The 21,669-nt window shown below is 43.9% G+C and overlaps 1 protein-coding gene across 1 annotated transcript in view; it reads right to left on the bottom strand.

Moving 5' to 3' along the window:
• Positions 1-4,856: 4,856 nt before the first annotated feature.
• Positions 4,857-21,669, bottom strand: part of LOC139753101 (uncharacterized) — a 35,784-nt gene continuing 18,971 nt past the window's right edge. The window contains exons 3-5 of the mRNA XM_071669192.1: positions 12,833-12,899; positions 12,171-12,464; positions 4,857-5,527 (exon numbers count right to left, since the gene is read on the bottom strand). Coding sequence (XP_071525293.1) covers positions 5,455-5,527; positions 12,171-12,464; positions 12,833-12,899 — 434 coding nt within the window. The 3' untranslated portion in view covers positions 4,857-5,454. The remainder of the gene's footprint in view (positions 5,528-12,170; positions 12,465-12,832; positions 12,900-21,669) is intronic.

The raw sequence follows: 21,669 nt of genomic DNA, 5'->3' as shown, positions 1-21,669 counted from the left end.
AACATGCAGGAGAGTGAAAGGAGGGCAAGGAATAGAGTGAATTGGATCGATGTGGTATACCGGGGTTGACGTGCTGTCAGTGGATTGAATCATGGCATGTGATGCGTCTGGGGTAAACCCTGGAAAGCTGTGTAGGTATGTATATTTGCGTGTGTTGACGTATGTATATACATGTGTATGGGGGTGGGTTGGGCCATTTCTTTCGTCTGTTTCCTTGCGCTACCTCGCAAACACGGGAGACAGCAAAAAAAAAAAAAAAAAAAAAAAAAAAAAAATATATATATATATATACACCAGCATAGCTATCAGGTTTATGTAATGACTTTCTTTCAATTAGTCATAAATATACTCTGTCTGCCTATCATTCTTAACTCCTTACCCAGTTCCATGGAGTTGAATGGGGACATATAGCCTCTTGGATTACTAATACAAATCCTCAACCCACACTTAGTGTGAAGTTAAAGTGAAGCATGCACTTCAACACTTATGTAAGTGCCAACATTTATGCAAGTGCTTCTTACTTTTATCACTTTACACTAAGTCAATTTATTAAGTGATATAAATAACTCTTTCATTAGTTATGCACAAAACTCTTCCACTGCAACCGACCCCTATCGTTCCTTTAAGTTCATACCAAATATCCACAGCACTAATAATTCCCCTCTACATCTATCCATCACTTCCATGGTCTACATCTTCTAATACCTTCTAATGTACTGCGTTATTATCTTCTTGAGTAACCTATCAACTGACGAACATTTCATTCCACATGACCATATCATGCCAGACTTTCATCTACATAACATTACACTGATTCCTTCTTATATCTTTCTCACATCATCCCTTGCTCATACATCAATTCCAATGATCCTATGAAAGTTACCTAACTCTACTGCTCATATAAATTTTTATCATACCTATTCAGATGCATATAATAAATGGGAATGCTGCTACATTTAAACTCATACATGTCATATAAACAGGATGGCTCCTCAGACAAATCCGAGTGTCATTATGAAAAGACATATGTCCAACAAAGCTGTGGTCGAGTTATAAGGATGCTTTTTCTCATCCTACTCTGGTGTGAGGAGAGACCCAGCCTGCATTCCTGGGATTCCTTCAGGGTACTGACAAGAGATCCTGTCTTCCAGAAGGTTAAAGAAGACAATCTTCTGCCAGATCTCAGCAATGTTGAAGGATATATTTGAATCCTATGCAATTTTACAGAGGTTTATAGACAATGCAACATACAAAACCTTGTTACCAATAATTAGGATCATGGTAATTGATTGTTAACATTACTGTTCTTTACATCTTTCCAGACAAAATATACCAATCACTTGACTCTGGAATATATCATTTGTTTCTCATGAGAAAGCCAGTCAGAAATGGCACTTCAGATAAACATTTCTTAGGAAGAAATCACAAAAGTTCTGACTTAACCTAATTGTAAATTGACTTTATGGAAATTCTATGTTTTATGATATGACCAATGTTTGGTAAAACATTGTGAGGAATGTTTTTACAGCTAGCAATACATCACATTAGTGGGGACACAAGCTTACTGGGAAAAGAGATTACAAAAATGAAAATATCTGGGGTTTGGCATTAAGGATTTTGATAGGTGAAAAACGCTTAATGGAAATGAGTAAGAAACATTTTGGAAAACCTATAAGACAAGAACTTATTTGACACAAAAGGGGACGAAATGAGACTAATGTTACATATTCAAAGGAACATTTAACAACGTATTTCAAGTACTTGATGTGGAAGCATTTTTTTTTATCACAGATACGAATACATATAAGAGGTAAGTCTTAACATTAAATATAAGAGGTAGTTTTGATATAGAACAGAAATATCTAAAGGATTACCATCAAAATTATAATATGGTAGAATAAGTGCTTATTTGGGAAACAATGTGAACAAAAGGGTTAATAATACAGGAGAGTAAGAAAGAGAAAAACCATGACAGAATTCAACAAAAAAGTTTGTGATATGAAGAACAAAGGACAGTATGGACCATAAAAGAAACAATATAATGGAAAAAGCAACCTTTAGAAAATGCATAATTTGGAACAGAGATCTCATGTACTCATTTTACATATGCATTTCCTACACTTTCATAAGCACTTTCTTCATATGTAATTCCTATACTTCCATATGTAATATCTATATTTCATATATATCATCTACACTTACACTTTCTCATATATATATTTATTTACTTATTTTGCTTTGTTGCTGTCTCCCGCGTTAGCGAGGTAGCGCAAGGAAACAGACGAAAGAATGGCCCAACCCACCCACATACACATCATATACATACACGTCCACATACCCAAATATACATACCTATACATCTCAATGTACACAAATATACACACACAGACATATACATATATACACATGTACATAATTCATACTGTCTGCCTTTATTTATTCCCATCGCCACCTCGCCACACATGGAATAACAACCCCCTCTCCCCTCATGTGTGCGAGGTAGTGCTAGGAAAGGACAACAAAGGCCCCATTCGTTCACACTCAGTCTCTAGCTGTCATGTAATAATGCAAAGAAACCACAGCTCCCTTTCCACATCCAGGCCCCACAGAACTTTCCATGGTTTACCCCAGACGCTTCACATGCCCTGGTTCAATCCATTGACAGCACGTCGACCCTGGTATACCACATCGTTCCAATTCGCTCTATTCCTTGCATGCCTTTCACCCTCCTGCATGTTCAGGCCCCAATCACTCAAAATCTTTTTCACTTCATCTTTCCACCTCCAATTTGGTCTCCCACTTCTCCTCTTTCCCTCCACCTCTGACACATATATCCTCTTGGTCAATCTTTCCTCACTCATTCTCTCCATGTGACCAAACCATTTCAAAACACCCTCTTCTGCTCTCTCAACCACACTCGTTTTATTTCCACACATCTCTCTTACCCTTACATTACTTACTCGATCAAACCACCTCACACCACATACTGTCCTCAAACATCTCATTTCCAGCACATCCACCCTCCTGCGCGTAACTCCATCCATAGCCCACGCCTTGCAACCATACAACATTGTTGGAACCATTATTCCTTCAAACATACCCATTTTTGCTTTCCGAGATAGTGTTCTCGACTTCCAAACATTCTTCAAGGCTTCCAGAATTTTTGCCCCCTCCCCCACCCTATGATTCACTTCCGCTTCCATGGTTCCATCCGCTGCCAGATCCACTCCCAGATATCTAAAACATTTTACTTCCTCCAGTTTTTCTCCATTCAGACTTACCTCCCAATTGACTTGACCCTCAACCCTACTGTACCTAATAACCTTGCTCTTATTCACATTTACTCTCAACTTTCTTCTTTCACAAACTTTACCAAACTCAGTCACCAGCTTCTGCAGTTTCTCACATGAATCAGCTACCAGCGCTTATCAACAGCGAACAACAACTGACTCACTTCCCAAGCTCTCTCATCCACAACAGACTGCATACTTGCCCCTCTTTCCAAAACTCTTGCATTCACCTCCCTAACAACCCCATCCATAAACAAATTAAACAACCATGGAGACATCACACACCCCTGCCGCGAACCTACATTCACTGAGAACCAATCACTTTCCTCTCTTCCTACACGTACACATGCCTTACATCCTCGATAAAAACTTTTCACTGCTTCTAACAACTTGCCTCCCACACCATATATTCTTACTACCTTACACAGAGCATCTCTATCAACTCTATCATATGTATATACATTTTCAGTATATATATATATATATATATATATATATATATATATATATATATATATATATATATATATATATATATATATTCTAAAAGTGGAAGCAGAAGAATGGAACCATGGAAGCGGAAGTGAATCATAGGGTGGGGGAGGGGGCGAAAATTCTGGAAGCCTTGAAGAATGTTTGGAAGTCGAGAACACTATCTCGGAAAGCAAAAATGGGTATGTTTGAAGGAATAATGGTTCCAACAATGTTGTATGGTTGCGAGGCGTGGGCTATGGATGGAGTTATGCGCAGGAGGGTGGATGTGCTGGAAATGAGATGTTTGAGGACAGTATGTGGTGTGAGGTGGTTTGATCGAGTAAGTAATGTAAGGGTAAGAGAGATGTGTGGAAATAAAAAGAGTGTGGTTGAGAGAGCAGAAGAGGGTGTTTTGAAATGGTTTGGTCACATGGAGAGAATGAGTGAGGAAAGATTGACCAAGAGGATATATGTGTCAGAGGTGGAGGGAAAGAGGAGAAGTGGGAGACCAAATTGGAGGTGGAAAGATGAAGTGAAAAAGATTTTGTGATTGGGGCCTGAACACGCAGGAGGGTGAAAGGCATGCAAGGAATAGAGCGAATTGGAACGATGTGGTATACCAGGGTCGACATGCTGTCAATGGATTGAACCAGGGCATGTGAAGCGTCTGGGGTAAACCATGGAAAGTTCTGTGGGGCCTGGATGTGGAAAGGGAGCTCTGGTTTCGGTGCATTATTACATGATAGCTAGAGGCTGAGTGTGAATGAATGTGGTCTTCGTTGTCTTTTCCTAACGCTACCTCGCACACATGAGGGGGGAGGGGGTTGTTATTCCATGTGTGGCGAGGTGGCGATGGGAAAAAATAAAGGCAGACAGTATGAATTATGTACGTGTGTATATATGTATATGTCTGTGTGGGTATATATATGTATACATTGTGATGTATAGTTATGTATATTTGCGTGTGTGGACGTGTATGTATATACATATGTATGTGGGTGGGTTGGGCCATTCTTTCGTCTGCTTCCTTGCGCTACCTCGCTAACGCGGGAGACAGCGACAAAGCAAAATAATATATATATATATATATATATATATATATATATATATATATATATATATATATATATATACTGAAAACGAAGTATAAATGTAAGAGAAGTGCACATGGTTTTAGTGGAAGACTAAAGATATGCAGAAAGAAAAAATGAGGCAATACACTTCTTGGAATTCCAAATGGATATTCAAGTGACATAACAGATGGAGGAGGAGAAAGGACTGTTAAAGAGAATGGAGAGAAAATCAGTTTGTGTAAAGGAAAGGCATCAAGTACAGGATTCATGATGAGATGTAATGAGAAAATGAGGATAGGGATGCAGTCAAGGTGGAGAATAGGAAGAATGACCAAGAAAAAAATAAAAATCAACGGTTTGTTATGAGGAAGTGACTTAATGAAAGGGGCTCACTCAAGTTTCAAATAATATGTGGTACAAATTTACGCCATAAATAAATACTTTCTACCGCAGCAGCTTGTGATGTGAGAAAACATGATGAAGGCATTGAGCCATGTGAATATCATCCACATTTGGTAGCGGACGGTGTGCTCGGTGGATGGCTGGCATGTGGTGGAGGAGAGGTGGAGGGAGAGCCTGACCCAGTCAGGCCAGTGGGCGGGGCATCATGGCACAGCTCAGCCCATGGTGGCTACAAAGAACCGGGCCCGCCGTGGGTAGGCTGACAAGTCGGCTGGATGCATCTTTGGTCTGAGGAGATACTGGTCAATGGCGTCATCTACCTTGGCCATGAGGATTTAACTTAACAAAAACTATTTTCAGTGATATTTATATGGCAAATCATGCTTTTCTTTCTTTAATAATGTAGAAAACAAGTTTCATTCGGGAAAGAGGTAAAGTATGAAAGTTTATTATTATCATAATTATACCTGATCGCTGTTTCCTGCGTCAGCGAGGTAGCGCCAAGAAACAGCCGAAGAATGGCCCATCCACACACACACACACACACACACATGTGCCCCGTGGACTCATAGGAATATATATATATATATATATATATATATATATATATATATATATATATATATATATATATATATATATATAAACGCTCATACACGCACATATATACATACACATAACGTAAACATACATATACATACACAGACATATACATATTCATACTTGCTTGCCTTCATCTATTACAGTCTTTATATACAAGATTTTTTTTTCTCGTTCATATTAGTGAGGATGAGAAGAAAGCAATGCATGCGGACGGTCGGATAGTGGAACCATGCGATCAGGGTATATGATTAGGAAGCTCATCCACCACAGATGACTCAACATCCACTTGCTATCTATCATGGTCCGTGTCTAGATCAAAATGTGCCACATTTTGAAATCTGGCATCGTATGGTAATAATAATAATAATGTACCATCGAATGTCAAAAAGAAAAGTTTTGATCCAGCCATCATATCCTGTGTACTGTATTGGATGGGAATCACAGTTGCAGGGAGATAATAACAAGACTCATGTCGAAGCTGTATATAAATTGGTGTATAAAAAGCGATTGTTGGGTCGCGTTCACAACATGAGTAATAACTGGTTTATGGTGGAGCTTGGCTAACCCATCTCTAAGCGTTGGTTACTGCTAAACAGTGCATTTTTTTTTCTAAAAAATATGAGGGCTAAACATATTATAGAAGACGATCTATTTGTTTGCGTCATGCAACTTATTTTCAACTTTAACTGCCACAAATCCGGGTATGCATCCTAACTCATGACATCTATAATACAGTAATTTTTCGATGTAAACACATACTGAATACTGACTGGCAGCGTGTGTGTGTGTGTGTGTGTGCCCCATTGGGTGGCAAGCTTGGCCAGCCACCACCGGTACTGTCAACCTCGCGTCACGTCCATATTCATCTCCTCTCGCCACACTCGCCCCATCCACCAGAACTGGAGGAGGAGGAGGGCCACTTCTTCCTCGTCCCATTTCCCCCCCATCACATACGAACGGTTCTCTCCCGTTCCCTAACCCCCTTCCTTCTCCACCGCTGCTTTCATGCCTCCGTGTCTTCATACACAGGGGGGAAGGGGTGTAAACCCCCACTTACCACCTTGCACAGTCTTTAATAGACGTGTTTTTTATTTTTTATTTTTTGGTAGATGCTGGAAACCGTCCAGCCATGAGAGAACGAACGTTCCATGGGTTCCTCGAGAACCGAGTGCAACACATCAAGGGGGGTGTTATTTATGAAGGGGGGGGAGACTCTTCTGACCCAGGAGAACCACTGGATATCCTGCGCCCAGGAGATGAACCCGCTGGGGGAAAGGGGTTTTTTTTTTTGGCGATGCAAGGCCCCCGGATCCCCCCCCACCTCACATTGCAGTAGGCTGCGTCAGTGGGAGAGGTGATCAAGTTGCTTATATTCTTCTGTTTTCCGGCTCAGTTTTTCACCAGTTTATCCCCCACCGTGGAAGGCTTAGCTGCCTTCTTTCTGGTGCTGCTGCTGCTTGCCACACGAGATCAATCCACAGGAACACACCCGGAGGCATATACATCAGTCAAACGCTACACACACACACACACACACACACACACACACACACGCACACACACAACAGCAAATACGATATTTATACGAACATGAAACATCTAATTATGGTTTCGGTGCATTACACATGACAGATAGAGACTGAGTGAGAACGAATGTGGCCTTTGTTGTCTTTTCCTAGCGCTACCTTGCACGCATGCGGGGGTGCCATTTCATGTGCGGCGGGGGTGGCGGCGAGAATGGATGAAGGTAGCATGTCTGAATATGTACATGTGTATGTATGCATATGTCTGTGTATGTATACGTTGAAATGTATAGGTATATATATATATATGTGCGTGTGTGGGCGTTTATGTATAAACATGTGTATGTGGGTTGGGCTGGGCCATTCTTTCGTGTTTTCTTGAGCGTCCTCGTTAACGCGGGAGACAGCGAGAAAGTATGATATAAATGAATTATATATATATATATATATATATATATATATATATATATATATATATATATATATCCCCCATACTATTCGCCATTTCACGCGTTAGCGAGGTAGCTTTAAGAACGGAGGACTGAGCCTTAGAGGGAATATCCTCACTAAGCCCCCTTCTCTGTTCCTTCTTTTGGAAAATTAAAAACGAGAGGGGAGGATTTCCAGCCCCCGCGCTCCCTCCCCTTTTAGTCGCCTTCTACGACACGCAGGGAATACGTGGGAAGTATTCTTTCTCCCCTCTATGTATACCAGCACAAAGTTCTTGGGTTCATATGATGTGGCCGGCCTTCAACACTCACTCAAGAAGGGATCAGGCCACAGGGTCCAGGCAGTGTCATACGTAATGGTCGTACCGTCGTGCTCAAGGGTCGCACCGTCGTGCTCAAGGGTCGTACCGTCGTGCTCAAGGGTTGTACCGTCGTGCTCAAGGGTTGTACCGACTTGCTCAAGGGTCGTACCGTCATGCTCAAGGGTCGTACCGTCGTGCTCAAGGGTTGTACCGTCGTGCTCAAGGGCCGAACCGTCTCGCTCAAGGGTTGTACCGTCGTGCTCAAGGGTTGTACCGTCGTGCTCAAGGGTTGTACCGTCGAGCTCAAGGGTCATACCGTCGTGTTCAAGGGTCGTACCGTCGTGCTCAAGGGTCGTACCGTCGTGCTCAAGGGTTGTACCGTCGTGCTCAAGGGCCGTACCGTCGTGCTCAAGGGCCGTACCGTCGTGCTCAAGGGCCGTACCGTCGTGCTCAAGGTCGTACCGTCGTGCTCAAGGGCCGTACCGTCGTGCTCAAGGTCGTACCGTCGTGCTCAAGGGCCGCCCTTGGCGAGGCATTACATCAACGCGAGGCGAAGCCCTGGGCAGGCACCTGACAGGGATGATGGTCCCATGTGTCTCCTCACTCATCCGCCAACACCACCACAGCGACCCCCACCACAGACAGTAAACCCCTCCACCACCACCACCACAACGACTATCCGGACCCCCACCACAGATAGTACCCCCCCCACTCCACCACCACCACAACGACCACCCCGACCCTCACCACAGATAGTACCTCCCCCACTCCACCACCACAACGACTACCCCGACCCCCACCACAGATAGTACCTCCCCCACTCCACCACCACAACGACTACCCCGACCCCCACCACAGATAGTACCCCCCACTCCACCACCACCACCACAACGACTACCCCGACCCCCACCACAGATAGTACCCCCCCACTCCACAACCACCACAACGACTACCCCGACCCCCACCACAGATAGTACCTCCCCCACTCCACCACGACCACCACAGCGACCCCCCCCCCCACTCCACCACGACCTCCACCACAGTTAGTACCCCCCCTCCACCACCACCACTTCGACCCCCTACCAAACGTAGAGAAGTTGGGGGCGGAGGGGGGGGGGATAAGAGACTGGACGTAGGATACAAAATAGGAAATGCCACGAGAGAAGGTAAACGACAGATGTCAACAAAGACACAGGCAGAACACCAGACACAGAAAAAGACTAAAAAAGAAGTGTAGTTGACAGAAGAACGGAAACAGAGGATGAAACTGAGATACGTAAGAAAAAAGAAGTGTAGGTGACACAGAAGAACGGAAACAGAGGGTGAAAATGAGATACGTAAGGGAGCCTTGGGTAGCAGAGGAGGAGCAATGTGACCGGGGGGGGAGAGAGACAAGATGAGCGCGGGAAGACGCGATCGTGGAAGGGGCACTTCGCGTGAGGAAGTACGTGTTGTCTGGGAAGGTGTATGTGCAAGGCTGGTGGGCCAGGGCCCTTGCCAGGCACCATCACACACCAGCTGCCGTCTGTCCTTCCAGCTGTCTAGAGGGGGGAGGGGTAGGACACAGCCCCAGTCCATCCAGCTGTAAGAGAGGAACACCAGCTGCCGCCTCCCGACCATCTCCAAGAAGCATCGGGGTATGAACGCGTCTTACTGGGGGCGGCAGAGGAGCGGTGCGCGTCACCCGACCAACGGGTAATTATCGTACCGACAGGCGAGTGCCGGTGCTGGCTGGACTCACGGCTACCCAGACCGGCATTCCCGTCCAACACAATAATGAGAAACGATTTCTTTGGATAATAATGACACGTTTTCTTCTCAACACTGAAGGCTTTGGCTTCTTTTTTTTTTAACCCGTTCATTTCAAATTCCTTTCATCTCCAACACCGTCTTTACATCACAGAGGATAACTGTGGAATTACAAATGTACTTACTGCTCAGGATGAATTGAGGAAATATGTCTCAACGCTTATTTGATGTGTTGGGGTTGGACTGGGCTAGCGTTGTGATGGTGGTGTTACGAGCCATAATGGTTCTATTGTAAATACATTGGCTCCAGGTAATTATCTAAACTTCCACCTTTATCCATCAGGCTGTAAAAACCCTCCCGATGGGGTTCTGACTTGACACTCTAAACCATCAGTAATTCTGACTGAAACACCGTTGAGAGCATCGGACAAGCTCCAATGACTGTATCCGAGAAGCACAAATATAGATGAAATGACTCCAGTATCTTTTAACAAACATGCCTTGGGGAAAACAAGAACCAAACGAAATAAGCGTTCGCATCCTTCACTAAGTCGGATTTGCTTAAACAAGTACCACCGAGTCTTTCGGTTATCAATTCCCTCTCAAAGACAAGCACAGACCCGTTCAGGCAGGCACAGAGGCCCTCTCACAACCAATGTAACTCCTTCAGCGAGACAAGAGACCCTCTTTAAGCAAGTACTACGACGCCTCTCACACACAATCCATTATCCCCATGACTTCTAAGTAGGAAGACCCCCCCTCTTCCTCCCCCGTCTTTGTAAACAAAGGCCATCCCAGACAAGGACTAAAGACCACCTTCAGTAAGGCGTAAAGAAAGACTTCCCCATACCAGTTCTCAGTACCCCTCCCGATGAGGCAGGAACAACAACAGCTAATCTTCCTCACACAACAAAACGCAGCCGTGCAAAGCACCTCCCGTGCGGTCTACCCGCCTTCCATAAACACACACAAGGTTCATACGAATTTCCTCCATTGCTTTGAAGTAGGTCATGAGCTGGGTCATAACCTGGAGGAACCCATTATTGTAAGCGACCTGGACTCATAAGCCAATTGCATGCTGACCTAAACCATTTTCGTAGTGGAAAACATTTTTGTCTACTTAAAAGAAAATATCGGGCTAAAATCATCTCTAAAGGCAATATTTACAAATAAAAAATAAAACATTTTACCCTCCAGTAACATAATTAACCGTCTAGTTGCATCGAATACTTTTAATCAACCAGAGTGTACAGCAATGTGCTTTTAAAATCATGGGAAAAAATTCGGCAAACTCAAAAAGCAAGTTTGAGGATTGAGAGAGGAAAAAAAAGCTTTGATGGAACGAGTTAAGGACTGATAAAAAAAGCTCTGAGGGAGTGAGTTAAGGACCGAGTCAAAAATGCTTTGATGAAGCTTCACAATTACCGAACCGTTGGAGAGGCGGGTCGGGTGATCATAACGCCACTACAGGCATGGCGGACATTGGGCCTGACACATTCGAGTCTTCAAATGAGTCTGTAGTCTATAGTCGGTGTCATAACCAGCACTCTTTTCTTGTTCCCTATTTCTTTCAATCTATTCTTATACTTTTCATTTGTTATTCTTTCCCAAGTTCGTACCGATTCGTTTCCAATGACTCTGTCACTCAGTCTCCACCCTTTCACTATGAATTTTCTGTAACTTAATATTATGTCTATGTCTTGTCACTATTGTAGCAGCTCACTTACGGAGTTTGAACATTCCACAGTCGTCCTATAATTGTAGTGGGAGGATAATCTTGCCTGGTGTAATACACAAGTCCTCGTAAAATGCAAGTATGACATAAAACGCAATGAACAATCCATATTCAAAAACGTTAATCTACGATAATCGCACAAATTATCCCTTTATGTCATTCTATGAAAAATGGACTTCCCTGCAGAATGTGAATCGACTTTTTACAAGTTTATGTAACAATTCTCAAAAAAAAGGGGATATACTTGCGAAACATTTTCAAATATGACTTAGATACTCAAGGGACTTATTTAAGTACCAGAGGGTGAAGTCTTCACACAAATTCAGGTAAATGATCCAATAAATGCTCATAAATATTCAGACACATCTTTGGGCTAAAATTGCCGGACATGAAAACACATCTCAAACCTCTGGGCCAACAACAAAAAATCTTGCTGGGAATGTTATCATTAAACGAGACGAAATATGTGTCATTGGGGGGAAATGCAAAAACGGGGCTCCGTGAGTGTGAACGGTCTGTCTTTATACTCACAAACGGGTAATATGAGGTAAGAAATAGATTATAGCTTACTCAGGAGGGCTGGTGGGTTTCTGGGCCAGGGCGATGGCCAGCGAGAACAATCCTATCCCGCGCTTGGCTGCCCGACCCACCGATGGCCGAGACTTCCTCCTGCTGCTGGTGCTGGTGGCGTCGGCGGGAGCGCCCTCCTCCTCTCCATCCCCCGCGCCGGTTCCTTCACCTCCTGCGGCGGGTACTCTCGCTCTCTTGTGGACCGGGTACGCCAGAGGAGCCAGGACCTCGGCAAGCGACCGTCGCCGTGGCTGCTGCTGCAAGACCAGGTCCTCAAGCCAAGCAGGGTAGTCCCTACGAAGGTAAACAATGTGTGGGGGAGACGAGCGTAAAAATCTTCACCATTATAACAACATTGTGATAATACACACATATACTAAGACACGCTATTCCAACAATATATTTATTAGAACATATCAGCGCAATATACTCGTTAGAATATATACTACAGCACGCCAATATTTTGTAAAACAATTCTGACAACTGTATACCCCCGACCCCCCTTAAGTCTCGCCTGCTAAGGAGCACTGAGAGAAATGATAGATCTGTAATACGTTTCATCTAAAATCTGTGCAAGTGTTCATGACCAGCAGATGTATGTGTGACGTGGCTAAAGATGTGTGGTTTTCATCAGAAGTGATCACGATGATTAACAAACTGACCATGATGCGTGGAGATCTTCGTCAGCTTCAGGAAGGTATGGCTCCTCCCACGTCTTCCCTCCGTATCCTGTATAATGCACAACATAACATAAAAAAAAAAACATAATGACAATTACACACACATATTATGATAAAATGTAATTACATAATTACACATCATATGTGGCTAAATGACATACGTGAATACTCCTGTGCATACGAATATGATTAAGATTATGCGAGTCCAAGGCCCATTTTATGATGAAGCTTCCAGGCTGCGCTCCACGCGACAGCACGGTAAGGTGGGCTCCTCCTAAGCGGAAAGGTATCTCCTTCTGTCCCCTCTTAACGAGATATATATATATATATATATAACCCCAGTGGTGCCTACAACTTCAAGGCTGCACTACATTAAATAGCAAGGACAAGTTGGATTCCTTGGGTGCTAGAAGTTCTTTGACGAGGCTGGATTTCGTTACATTAACTTGCAATGATACTTGCAGTGTAACCTCAAGCAGGCGGAATCCTGTAACACTCATATATATATCCTCCAACTGCCAGGATTCGAACCTCAGGACTTTGAGTGGTGGTCGAGAACGCTAACAGCTCGGCTATGATTGCCCCGACTTACAACTCAATTTCGATTATAGGTAATGGAATGACCGGCTCACATTCGTGAACAAAGGGGTTTAGACCGGTCAAATCCCATCAGGTTGACAATATCAGCAGTTAGCATTTTACAGAACCTTACTGTACAAACTCGGAAGTATATGAACGCAGATATAGTGCATATGAACGCAATATTCGTATTCGTATACCTCCTTGCTTGTACAGCAAGGTTCTGTAAAATGCTAACTGCTGATAATGTGAGCCTGATGGGATTTGACTATTTTAGATCCCGATGCTCATGGGTGTGAGACGAATGGTATTCGATTCCTTTGTAATCGAATAGTCATTTCCCTTATAGGGGCGATCGTAGCCGAGCGGTTAAGGGACGGATGTTAGCGCCATTTCTGAGCGTGATGCAAACTTTGCTGGGTGGGATTGATGCCAGGAACTACCATAAGTTTATCCTGTGTTTACCTGAATGTGTACCACCTGTTTCTTTTTCTCGTAAACATGATTTCAGATCTATTTGATATACAAGATATATCAATATGTTCTAAAGCATTGGCAACGACGGACAACACAATGTGACGTAGGATATTACGAATAATATTCTATTTTTTTTTATGTTAACTGAGCTATATATATATATATATATATATATATATATATATATATATATATATATATATATATATATATATATATCCTTCTTTTGGAAAATGTTTCCGACCAACCCCTATTGGTGGATGAACAGCTGGGTTGACTGTGGACCGACTCCGGCAATCAGGATTCGAACCTATGCGGGCTCAACCCTGGGAGGGGCTCGTGAATGCGTCACGGCCGTGAACTTTAACCTCTACACCATATTATGTATTCCTAACTTTTTTTTTTTCCTTCAATTACTCACGATCGTGTCATCATGTATGTCCCTATAATCAAACCCCAGTTGCTACAGTCTTTACTGGGAAAACAATAAAATATCAATTTCAATTTGACAATGATCTTACGCAACGCTACGCATTATAACGCTTCACTTTATAGACCTAACGATGTCCCTACGCTTTGAAATAAAAAATCGAATATAAAGAAAATAAATAATATATGGCAGTCCCGTCACTTTATCAAAATAAAAAGAAATTTCATTAATTACATACAAAATTATTTAGTCATGAACTTCCTAAATGACCTTTGCACTTGAACGGAATACCACCCACCTGATGGGCTCATTTATCATAAAGAGAAATAACGAAGTTCACCTTTCGACTGACAACATGTCCTGCTAAAACTCTAACTTAACTTCATTGGAATTTCGAGATCGAGGCGAAGAAGAATATTCTAGAACCTTCCACGTGCACAGGCAGGCCGCCAGGTCTCTCTGATCATCCGCTCGGAGTAATATGATCAATAGAAATAAATAAATATGATAAAAGACAAACTAATCATGGGATTGAATTGTCTAATTTCCAGTAATCCCCCCTCAGCCTCTACCAAAAGCGGCTTTTTTTTTCTGATACAACATCGCCGTTTCCCACACAGCGAAGTAACGCCCAGAACGGGAGAAGAAACAGTGTCATTTGTGCACATCCACTCCAGCTGTCGTGTATAATGCCAGAGCACCCCCCCCCTCAACTGCTTCACTCACATTTACGTTGCCTCCTTTCTACCACACTGCTCCAAATCGTTCTGTCCCGTGCTCGCCTCTCACCCTCCCTACTGAAGAAAATATCAAGGTATAATAATTCTTCACGCAGACCAACAAACACACAGACATATGACCTCTTCGCTGTCCTAAACAAATGAAATTCACGTACGTAAAACGGAAGAAATTAGTGGAAGGAAATATCTAGTTAATGTATCAAAAGAATTAGTTCCATTTCCTGCAGGACTCCAATGACATGGGGGGGGGGGATTACAAACACAATGGTGTAAACAAAGAAACAAGTGAACCGCTGCCCTTATGGTGTGAATCGTGTGAAGGAAAGAGAGTTGTACACTGTTGTGTTGCCCCGTCTCTTAACCTTGTACACATATGTATCATGTCTTAACTCTTGTTTGAGTATACATGCGTACACATCATCCCAGCCTAAGCCAGTGTGTGTGTGTGTGTGTGTGTGTGGACCCCTAGTGTAATGGTCATTTTCTGTTAACGTTTTCTTTGGTGTAACCAAATTCACGTGAATTCCCTTCCGAACTACACAATGGTCCAGCTGGTCTTTGGATGAGAGGCATCTGTGTCGGTCGCTAGCAATACTAGACTACGTTCGTGTGGGTTTGCTGGAGACTTGATGGCCTATTTTCTTTAATCGTGTCGTGGCTGAGAGCCTATCGCCATTGATAGTGTACAGGATGGCTCGAGATTCTATAGACTTCCATCTACTTGGGTCGTGCGGTTAGCTGTAGCAGAGTCCGAAGCTGAACATAAACACCAGAAACAATGATAATGTCTTAATGTGCTCAATAGAGACGCGACCCCATCGCCAGAGAACAAGTGATGGGCGAGCCACAGGGAAGTACGCATTCCTCCCCATATTGTTGAAATGAGTACGTAGACCTACGCATCAAAACGTATAAAGCAAATCTCTGTTACCAATATTACGAAATGTGTTATATATACCACTTTCGACATGGTCTGGTTCAACGTGCCGTGCATGACCCGCCCACAAGACCGTGTCTTATTCGTACCTCTGTATGCATACGTATGCCTGAACATACTTATATGTATACTTACAAACCTACTAAACCCATCTATGTTCAGTGTGTAACGGTGAAGTATGCCTGTCCACACTTAAACAGGGCTCCGTTCACAGTACATGCAAAAGTAACACGTCTTCAACGTATTGTATACCTTCAAAGACACATAATAAGTACATGTAATGATATATGAAGGAACTGATATGTATGTACAGCAGAAACTGATTGAGAAGCATTGTAAAATTGATACTTATACATGACAAACTTAAAAAGGTAGTCATGGTACATTATGTCCGATTTCTCTTGAAAATAAACCTTTTCAAATATAGATTGAAATCTGTTCCAAGGGACACACTGACAATTTCAACTTTTATCTACTTTCGGCATTTTCCTTTACTGCAGATAAAAAGTAATTAAGTGGCGTAAACATAACGTGGCGATGAAAATGCCGGAAAAATACTCTTGATTGACTACCGAACGACTGTCTATTTGTTTGAAATAGACTGAGCGTGTCCATCTGGTGGCGTCAGTGTCGTGTAACGGCTGTGGTCGGCCACCTCTCCCTGACGATCCCTCAGCACCTCGCTTCACCCCCAAGGAATTAGCCCAATTCAGCGGCTGAATGGCGACAAGGCGGTGGGTAAATTAACTAATTATTGGAGTGATTATTCAAGGCTGGCGAATGCAGGACACACAACACTTCGAGGGGGCACAGCTGCGGGAGGCATGGCGCTGATGAACAAACATTTCGACCAAATTCCGTCACGGGCCGATGTAATTCATATTGTCATACGAGTGTCAGCAAACGTATGAATAAGTCTATCAAATATACTGAAATGCACCGTGATTTTTTTCGGACACCAAAGTAAACGTAGTTACATGTTGATAACGTCCTTCTCTCTACCGAAAAAAAAAATAAACATATATTAGGTGCACACAACACCCTAAGGATACGATTGGAGAATTATGCATTTTTTATTTGTATTTTGGTAGCAATATGGACAGAGTTCTACATTCGTGCCGCTAACTTTTTCACTGCCATGCGAACCCCCTTTTCTTGTACAAGTCTCGCCTATTCTCTGTGAACTTCAGCAGTATTTTTTTTTCTTCTTTTTTTTGCTCGCCAGGTAAACCGTCCGGTCACCATTCAGATTTATGAAGAAAAATACAAAGTCTAGAGTAAATGTGTCCTTTACGAAATTTTGCTACGATTGATTGTTCATCCACACGACTTGGTCCGGGAGCGAAAGATTAGTAGGTCACAGGTGAAGCCATTGTATCCAAGGGTAGTACGGTCGTGCTCAAGGGTCGTACCGTCGTGCTCAAGGGTCGTTCCGTCGTGTTCAAGGGTCGTACCGTCGTGCTCAGGGTCGTTCTGTCGTGCTCAAGGTTCGTACCGTCGTGCTCAAGGTTCGTACCGTCGTGCTCAAGGGTCGTACCGTCGTGCTCAAGGGTCGTTCTGTCGTGCTCAAGGTTCGTACCGTCGTGCTCAAGGTTCGTACCGTCGTGCTCAAGGGTCGTTCTGTCGTGCTCAAGGGTCGTACCGTCGTGCTCAAGGGTCGTTCTGTCGTGCTCAAGGGTCGTACCGTCGTGCTCAAAGGTCGTACCGTCGCGCTAAATGGTTTCCATGAAAATATGACGTAAACGTTGCTTAATGTAAGAACAAGTTGCCAAGGCGACTGTTGCTTTCTCTTGAAGTCCTCCATATTCGCCATCTTAAAGTTGTATGAATTTCAAAAATTCTAGTCCCTGTTTATTACCAAGCGCCACAAAAACTGAGCGTTTGCTTCACGTCTCCCTTCCAAGCTCTGCAGGCGGGCACAAAGCCTGACATCACTATAGACTCCGATATTGCTTTCAGAATCCCAAAAGAGTTTCCTCTTTTATATCTATTTATATCAAATTTGAACTCTCACTCAATGGACTAATAGTTACTATATATGAGAATTTAGGGGTGTCAGTGATTTTTTTTTTCATATTTGCATTCATATTAAACTCTCGCTTGACTGAAAAAAAATGATGCCATTTAGTTCTATACAAGACAATTTTGTGTTGTTAGATACATAAAAATCGGTTCATATCTTTCTTTCTTTGAGAGAAGAATATATCAAGTTATTTCGGAGGGAAAAGGCTGTGTACCAATAAAGTTAGTAAAGATGAGAATACTGGGCCAAAAATTTAATCCATCATAACGAAGTTACCAGCACCTTTTCCATGGAGTTACCTCGCGCATGCGCATTGCGCCGCGTCCATATTCTAATGTTATGATCATCAAGCCGCTGAAACTTAAGCGTCATTCACAGACGTTATTTTAAGTCTTCAAGCATTATAAAGCCTACCTCCCTATTTCTCTTTAGCTATCTGTGGTACTTGTCCCTCGTGGTTTGAATAACGAGAGAAAAAACCTATTATATATGACTACAGAGCATACCCAAGATCAAAGTATATGTTATACGGCATACTCAGCGACCAAAGGGTCTTGGATTACCTATCCCACGAGTAATCCAGCCTTCGCCTCCTGATGCTGCGCTCGCAAAATATCCCTCACCAGTCCTTCATATATTGAGGAAGAGGAAGTCTCCACGGCCGCTGTGAGCAATCTAGGGGTATGAGCAGGTCTCACAACACGGCCTGAGCTGCTCACGAGAGAGAGAGAGAGGATTCCAAAGGGAGGGATTACCTTCCAGCAGGATTACCTTCTTGGTTCATATCGGATATTCTAAATATCTAACATTTCCCAACAATCACAGACAGACAGACACATACACACACAAAAGGAATGTATCGTAACGGCTGATCCTCGTGTGGTTGGTCTTCGCCACAGAAACTACAGGAAGCAGGACTCAATCACGTAATGTGGTGTCCAGGTCTTAGGGATTTGGGAGGCAAGTAGATATTACACGATAACTGTGACCGACTGTTATCCCCGTCAAAGAGAGAGAGAGAGAGAGAGAGAGAGAGAGAGAGAGAGAGAGAGAGAGAGAGAGAGAGAGAGAGAGAGAGAGAGAGAGAGAGAGATATCGCAACGAAGGAAGGTAAGTTACTGAGATCGAAGGATTTTGATCCCATGGATGTAAACAGGAGCCTTTGACCCGACCCTCCTCTCAGTAGGTCACACCAGGTGACAACCGTACCCCCCCCTCAGTGACATCATTACCCCCTAACGTCACGCTAGGTGACAACACTACCCCCTCAGTGGGTCACAACAGGTGACAACCCTACCCCCCTCAGGTCACACCAGGTGACAACCCTATCCCCCCTCAGGTCACACTAGGTGACAACCCTACCCCCCTCAGGTCACACCAGGTGACAACCCTACCCCCCTCAGGTCACACTAGGTGACAACCCCACCCCCTCAGTAGGTCACACTAAGTGACAACCCTACCCCCCATCAGGTCACACCAGGTGACGATCCTACCCCCTTCAGGTCACACTAGGTGACAACGCTACCCCCTCAGTAGGTCACACAGGTGACAACCTTACCCCCTCAGTAGGTCACACAGGTGACAACCCTACCCCCTCAGTAGGTCACACCAGGTGACAACCCTACCCCCTCAGTGACATCACTACCCCCTCAGTAGGTCACACCAGGTGACAACCCTACCCCCTCAGTGACATCACTACCCCCTCAAGAAGGTCACACTAGGTGACAACCCTACCCCCTCAGTGACATCACTACCCCCTCAGTAGGTCACACCAGGTGACAACCCTACCCCCTCAGTGACATCACTACCCCCTCAAGAAGGTCACACCAGATGACAACCCTACCCCCTCAGTGACAACCCTACCCCCTCAGTAGGTCACACCAGGTGACAACCCTACCCCCTCAGTGACATCACTACCCCCTCAAGAAGGTCACACCAGGTCACAACCCTACCACCTCAGTGACATCACTACCCCCTCAAGAAGGTCACACTAGGTGACAACCCTACCCCCTCAGTGACATCACTACCCCCTCAGTAGGTCACACCAGGTGACAACCCTACCCCCTCAGTGACATCACTACCCCCTCAAGAAGGTCACACTAGGTGACAACCCTACCCCCTCAGTGACATCACTACCCCCTCAGTAGGTCACACCAGGTGACAACCCTACCCCCTCAGTGACATCACTACCCCCTCAGTAGGTCACACCAGGTGACAACCCTACCCCCTCAGTGACATCACTACCCCTCTCAAGAAGATCACACCAGGTCACAACCCTACCCCCTCAGTGACATCACTACCCCCTCAGAAGGTCACACTAGGTGAAAATACTACCCCCTCAGTAAGTCACACCAGGTGACGACCCTGTAGAAGGTACACCTGTTAATGTACAAGGCAACAAATAATTTCTTGATGAGACCTTTGACTTTCCTGTTGTGACGAGATTCGTCTCCTGTTGTGAACGTTTTCGTCCTCCGTTGTCACATGTTTCGTCACCTGTTGGGACGAGTTTCATCTATCGTGAAAAGTTTCGTCGTCTGTTTTGACAAGTCTCGTCAGCTGTTGTGACAACTTTCATCTGTTTTGAACAATTTCGCCTTCCATTGTTACAGGTTTCGTCTCCTGTTTGGGAAAGTTTTGTGGCCTTGTATGACAAGTTTCGTCTCCTGTTGTGACAAGTTTCATCTATTGCGGCAAATTTCATCTTCTGTTGTGACAAGTTTCATCTCCTGTTGCGACAACCTTCATCGGTTGTGAGAAGATTCATCTCCTGTTGTGACAAGTTTGTCTCCTATTGTGACAAGTTTCATCTGTTGAGACAAGTTTCGTCTCCTGTTGTGACGAGTTTCATATGTTGAGACAAGTTTCGTCTCCTGTTGTGACAAGTTTCATCTGCTGTGAAAAGTTTCATCAGTTGTGACAAATATCATCTGTTGTGACAAGTTTCGTCTCCTGTTGTGACAAGTTTCATCCGTTGTGACAAGTTGCGTCTTCTGTTGTGACTAAGCTTGCACTGTATCCTTTACACAATTAAGCTTTCATCATTCCATCAGATTAAGCTTACACTAACCCTTTACACAATTAAGCTTTCATCATTCCATCAGATTAAGCTTACACTAACCCTTTACACAATTAAGCTTTCATCATTCCATCAGATTAAGCTTACACTAACCCTTTACACAATTAAGCTTTCATCATTCCATCAGATTAAGCTTACACTAACCCTTGACCCAGCTGAGCCTACACTATCGCATCAGACTAAGCTGAAACTAACCCCAACAATGAAGCTTTCAAACTTTATTACACATCGTCACACTTTACCTCACACCCGTCACACTTTACCACACACCGTCACACTTTACCCCACACCGTCACACTTTACCACACACCCGTCACACTTTATCACACACCGTCACACTTTACCTCACACCCGTCACACTTTACCACACACCGTCACACTTTACCCCACACCGTCACACTTTACCACACACCCGTCACACTTTATCACACACCGTCACACTTTACCTCACACCGTCACACTTTACCACACACCCGTCACACTTTACCACACACCCGCCACACTTTACCACACACCTGTCACACTTTACCACACACCCGTCACACTTTACTACA

The sequence above is a fragment of the Panulirus ornatus genome, chromosome 2, assembly GCF_036320965.1.
Source record: "Panulirus ornatus isolate Po-2019 chromosome 2, ASM3632096v1, whole genome shotgun sequence".
Taxonomy (NCBI): Eukaryota; Metazoa; Arthropoda; class Malacostraca; order Decapoda; family Palinuridae; genus Panulirus; species Panulirus ornatus.
Note: the sequence above shows the minus strand (reverse complement) of the source record. Positions and strands in the feature narration are given on the sequence as shown.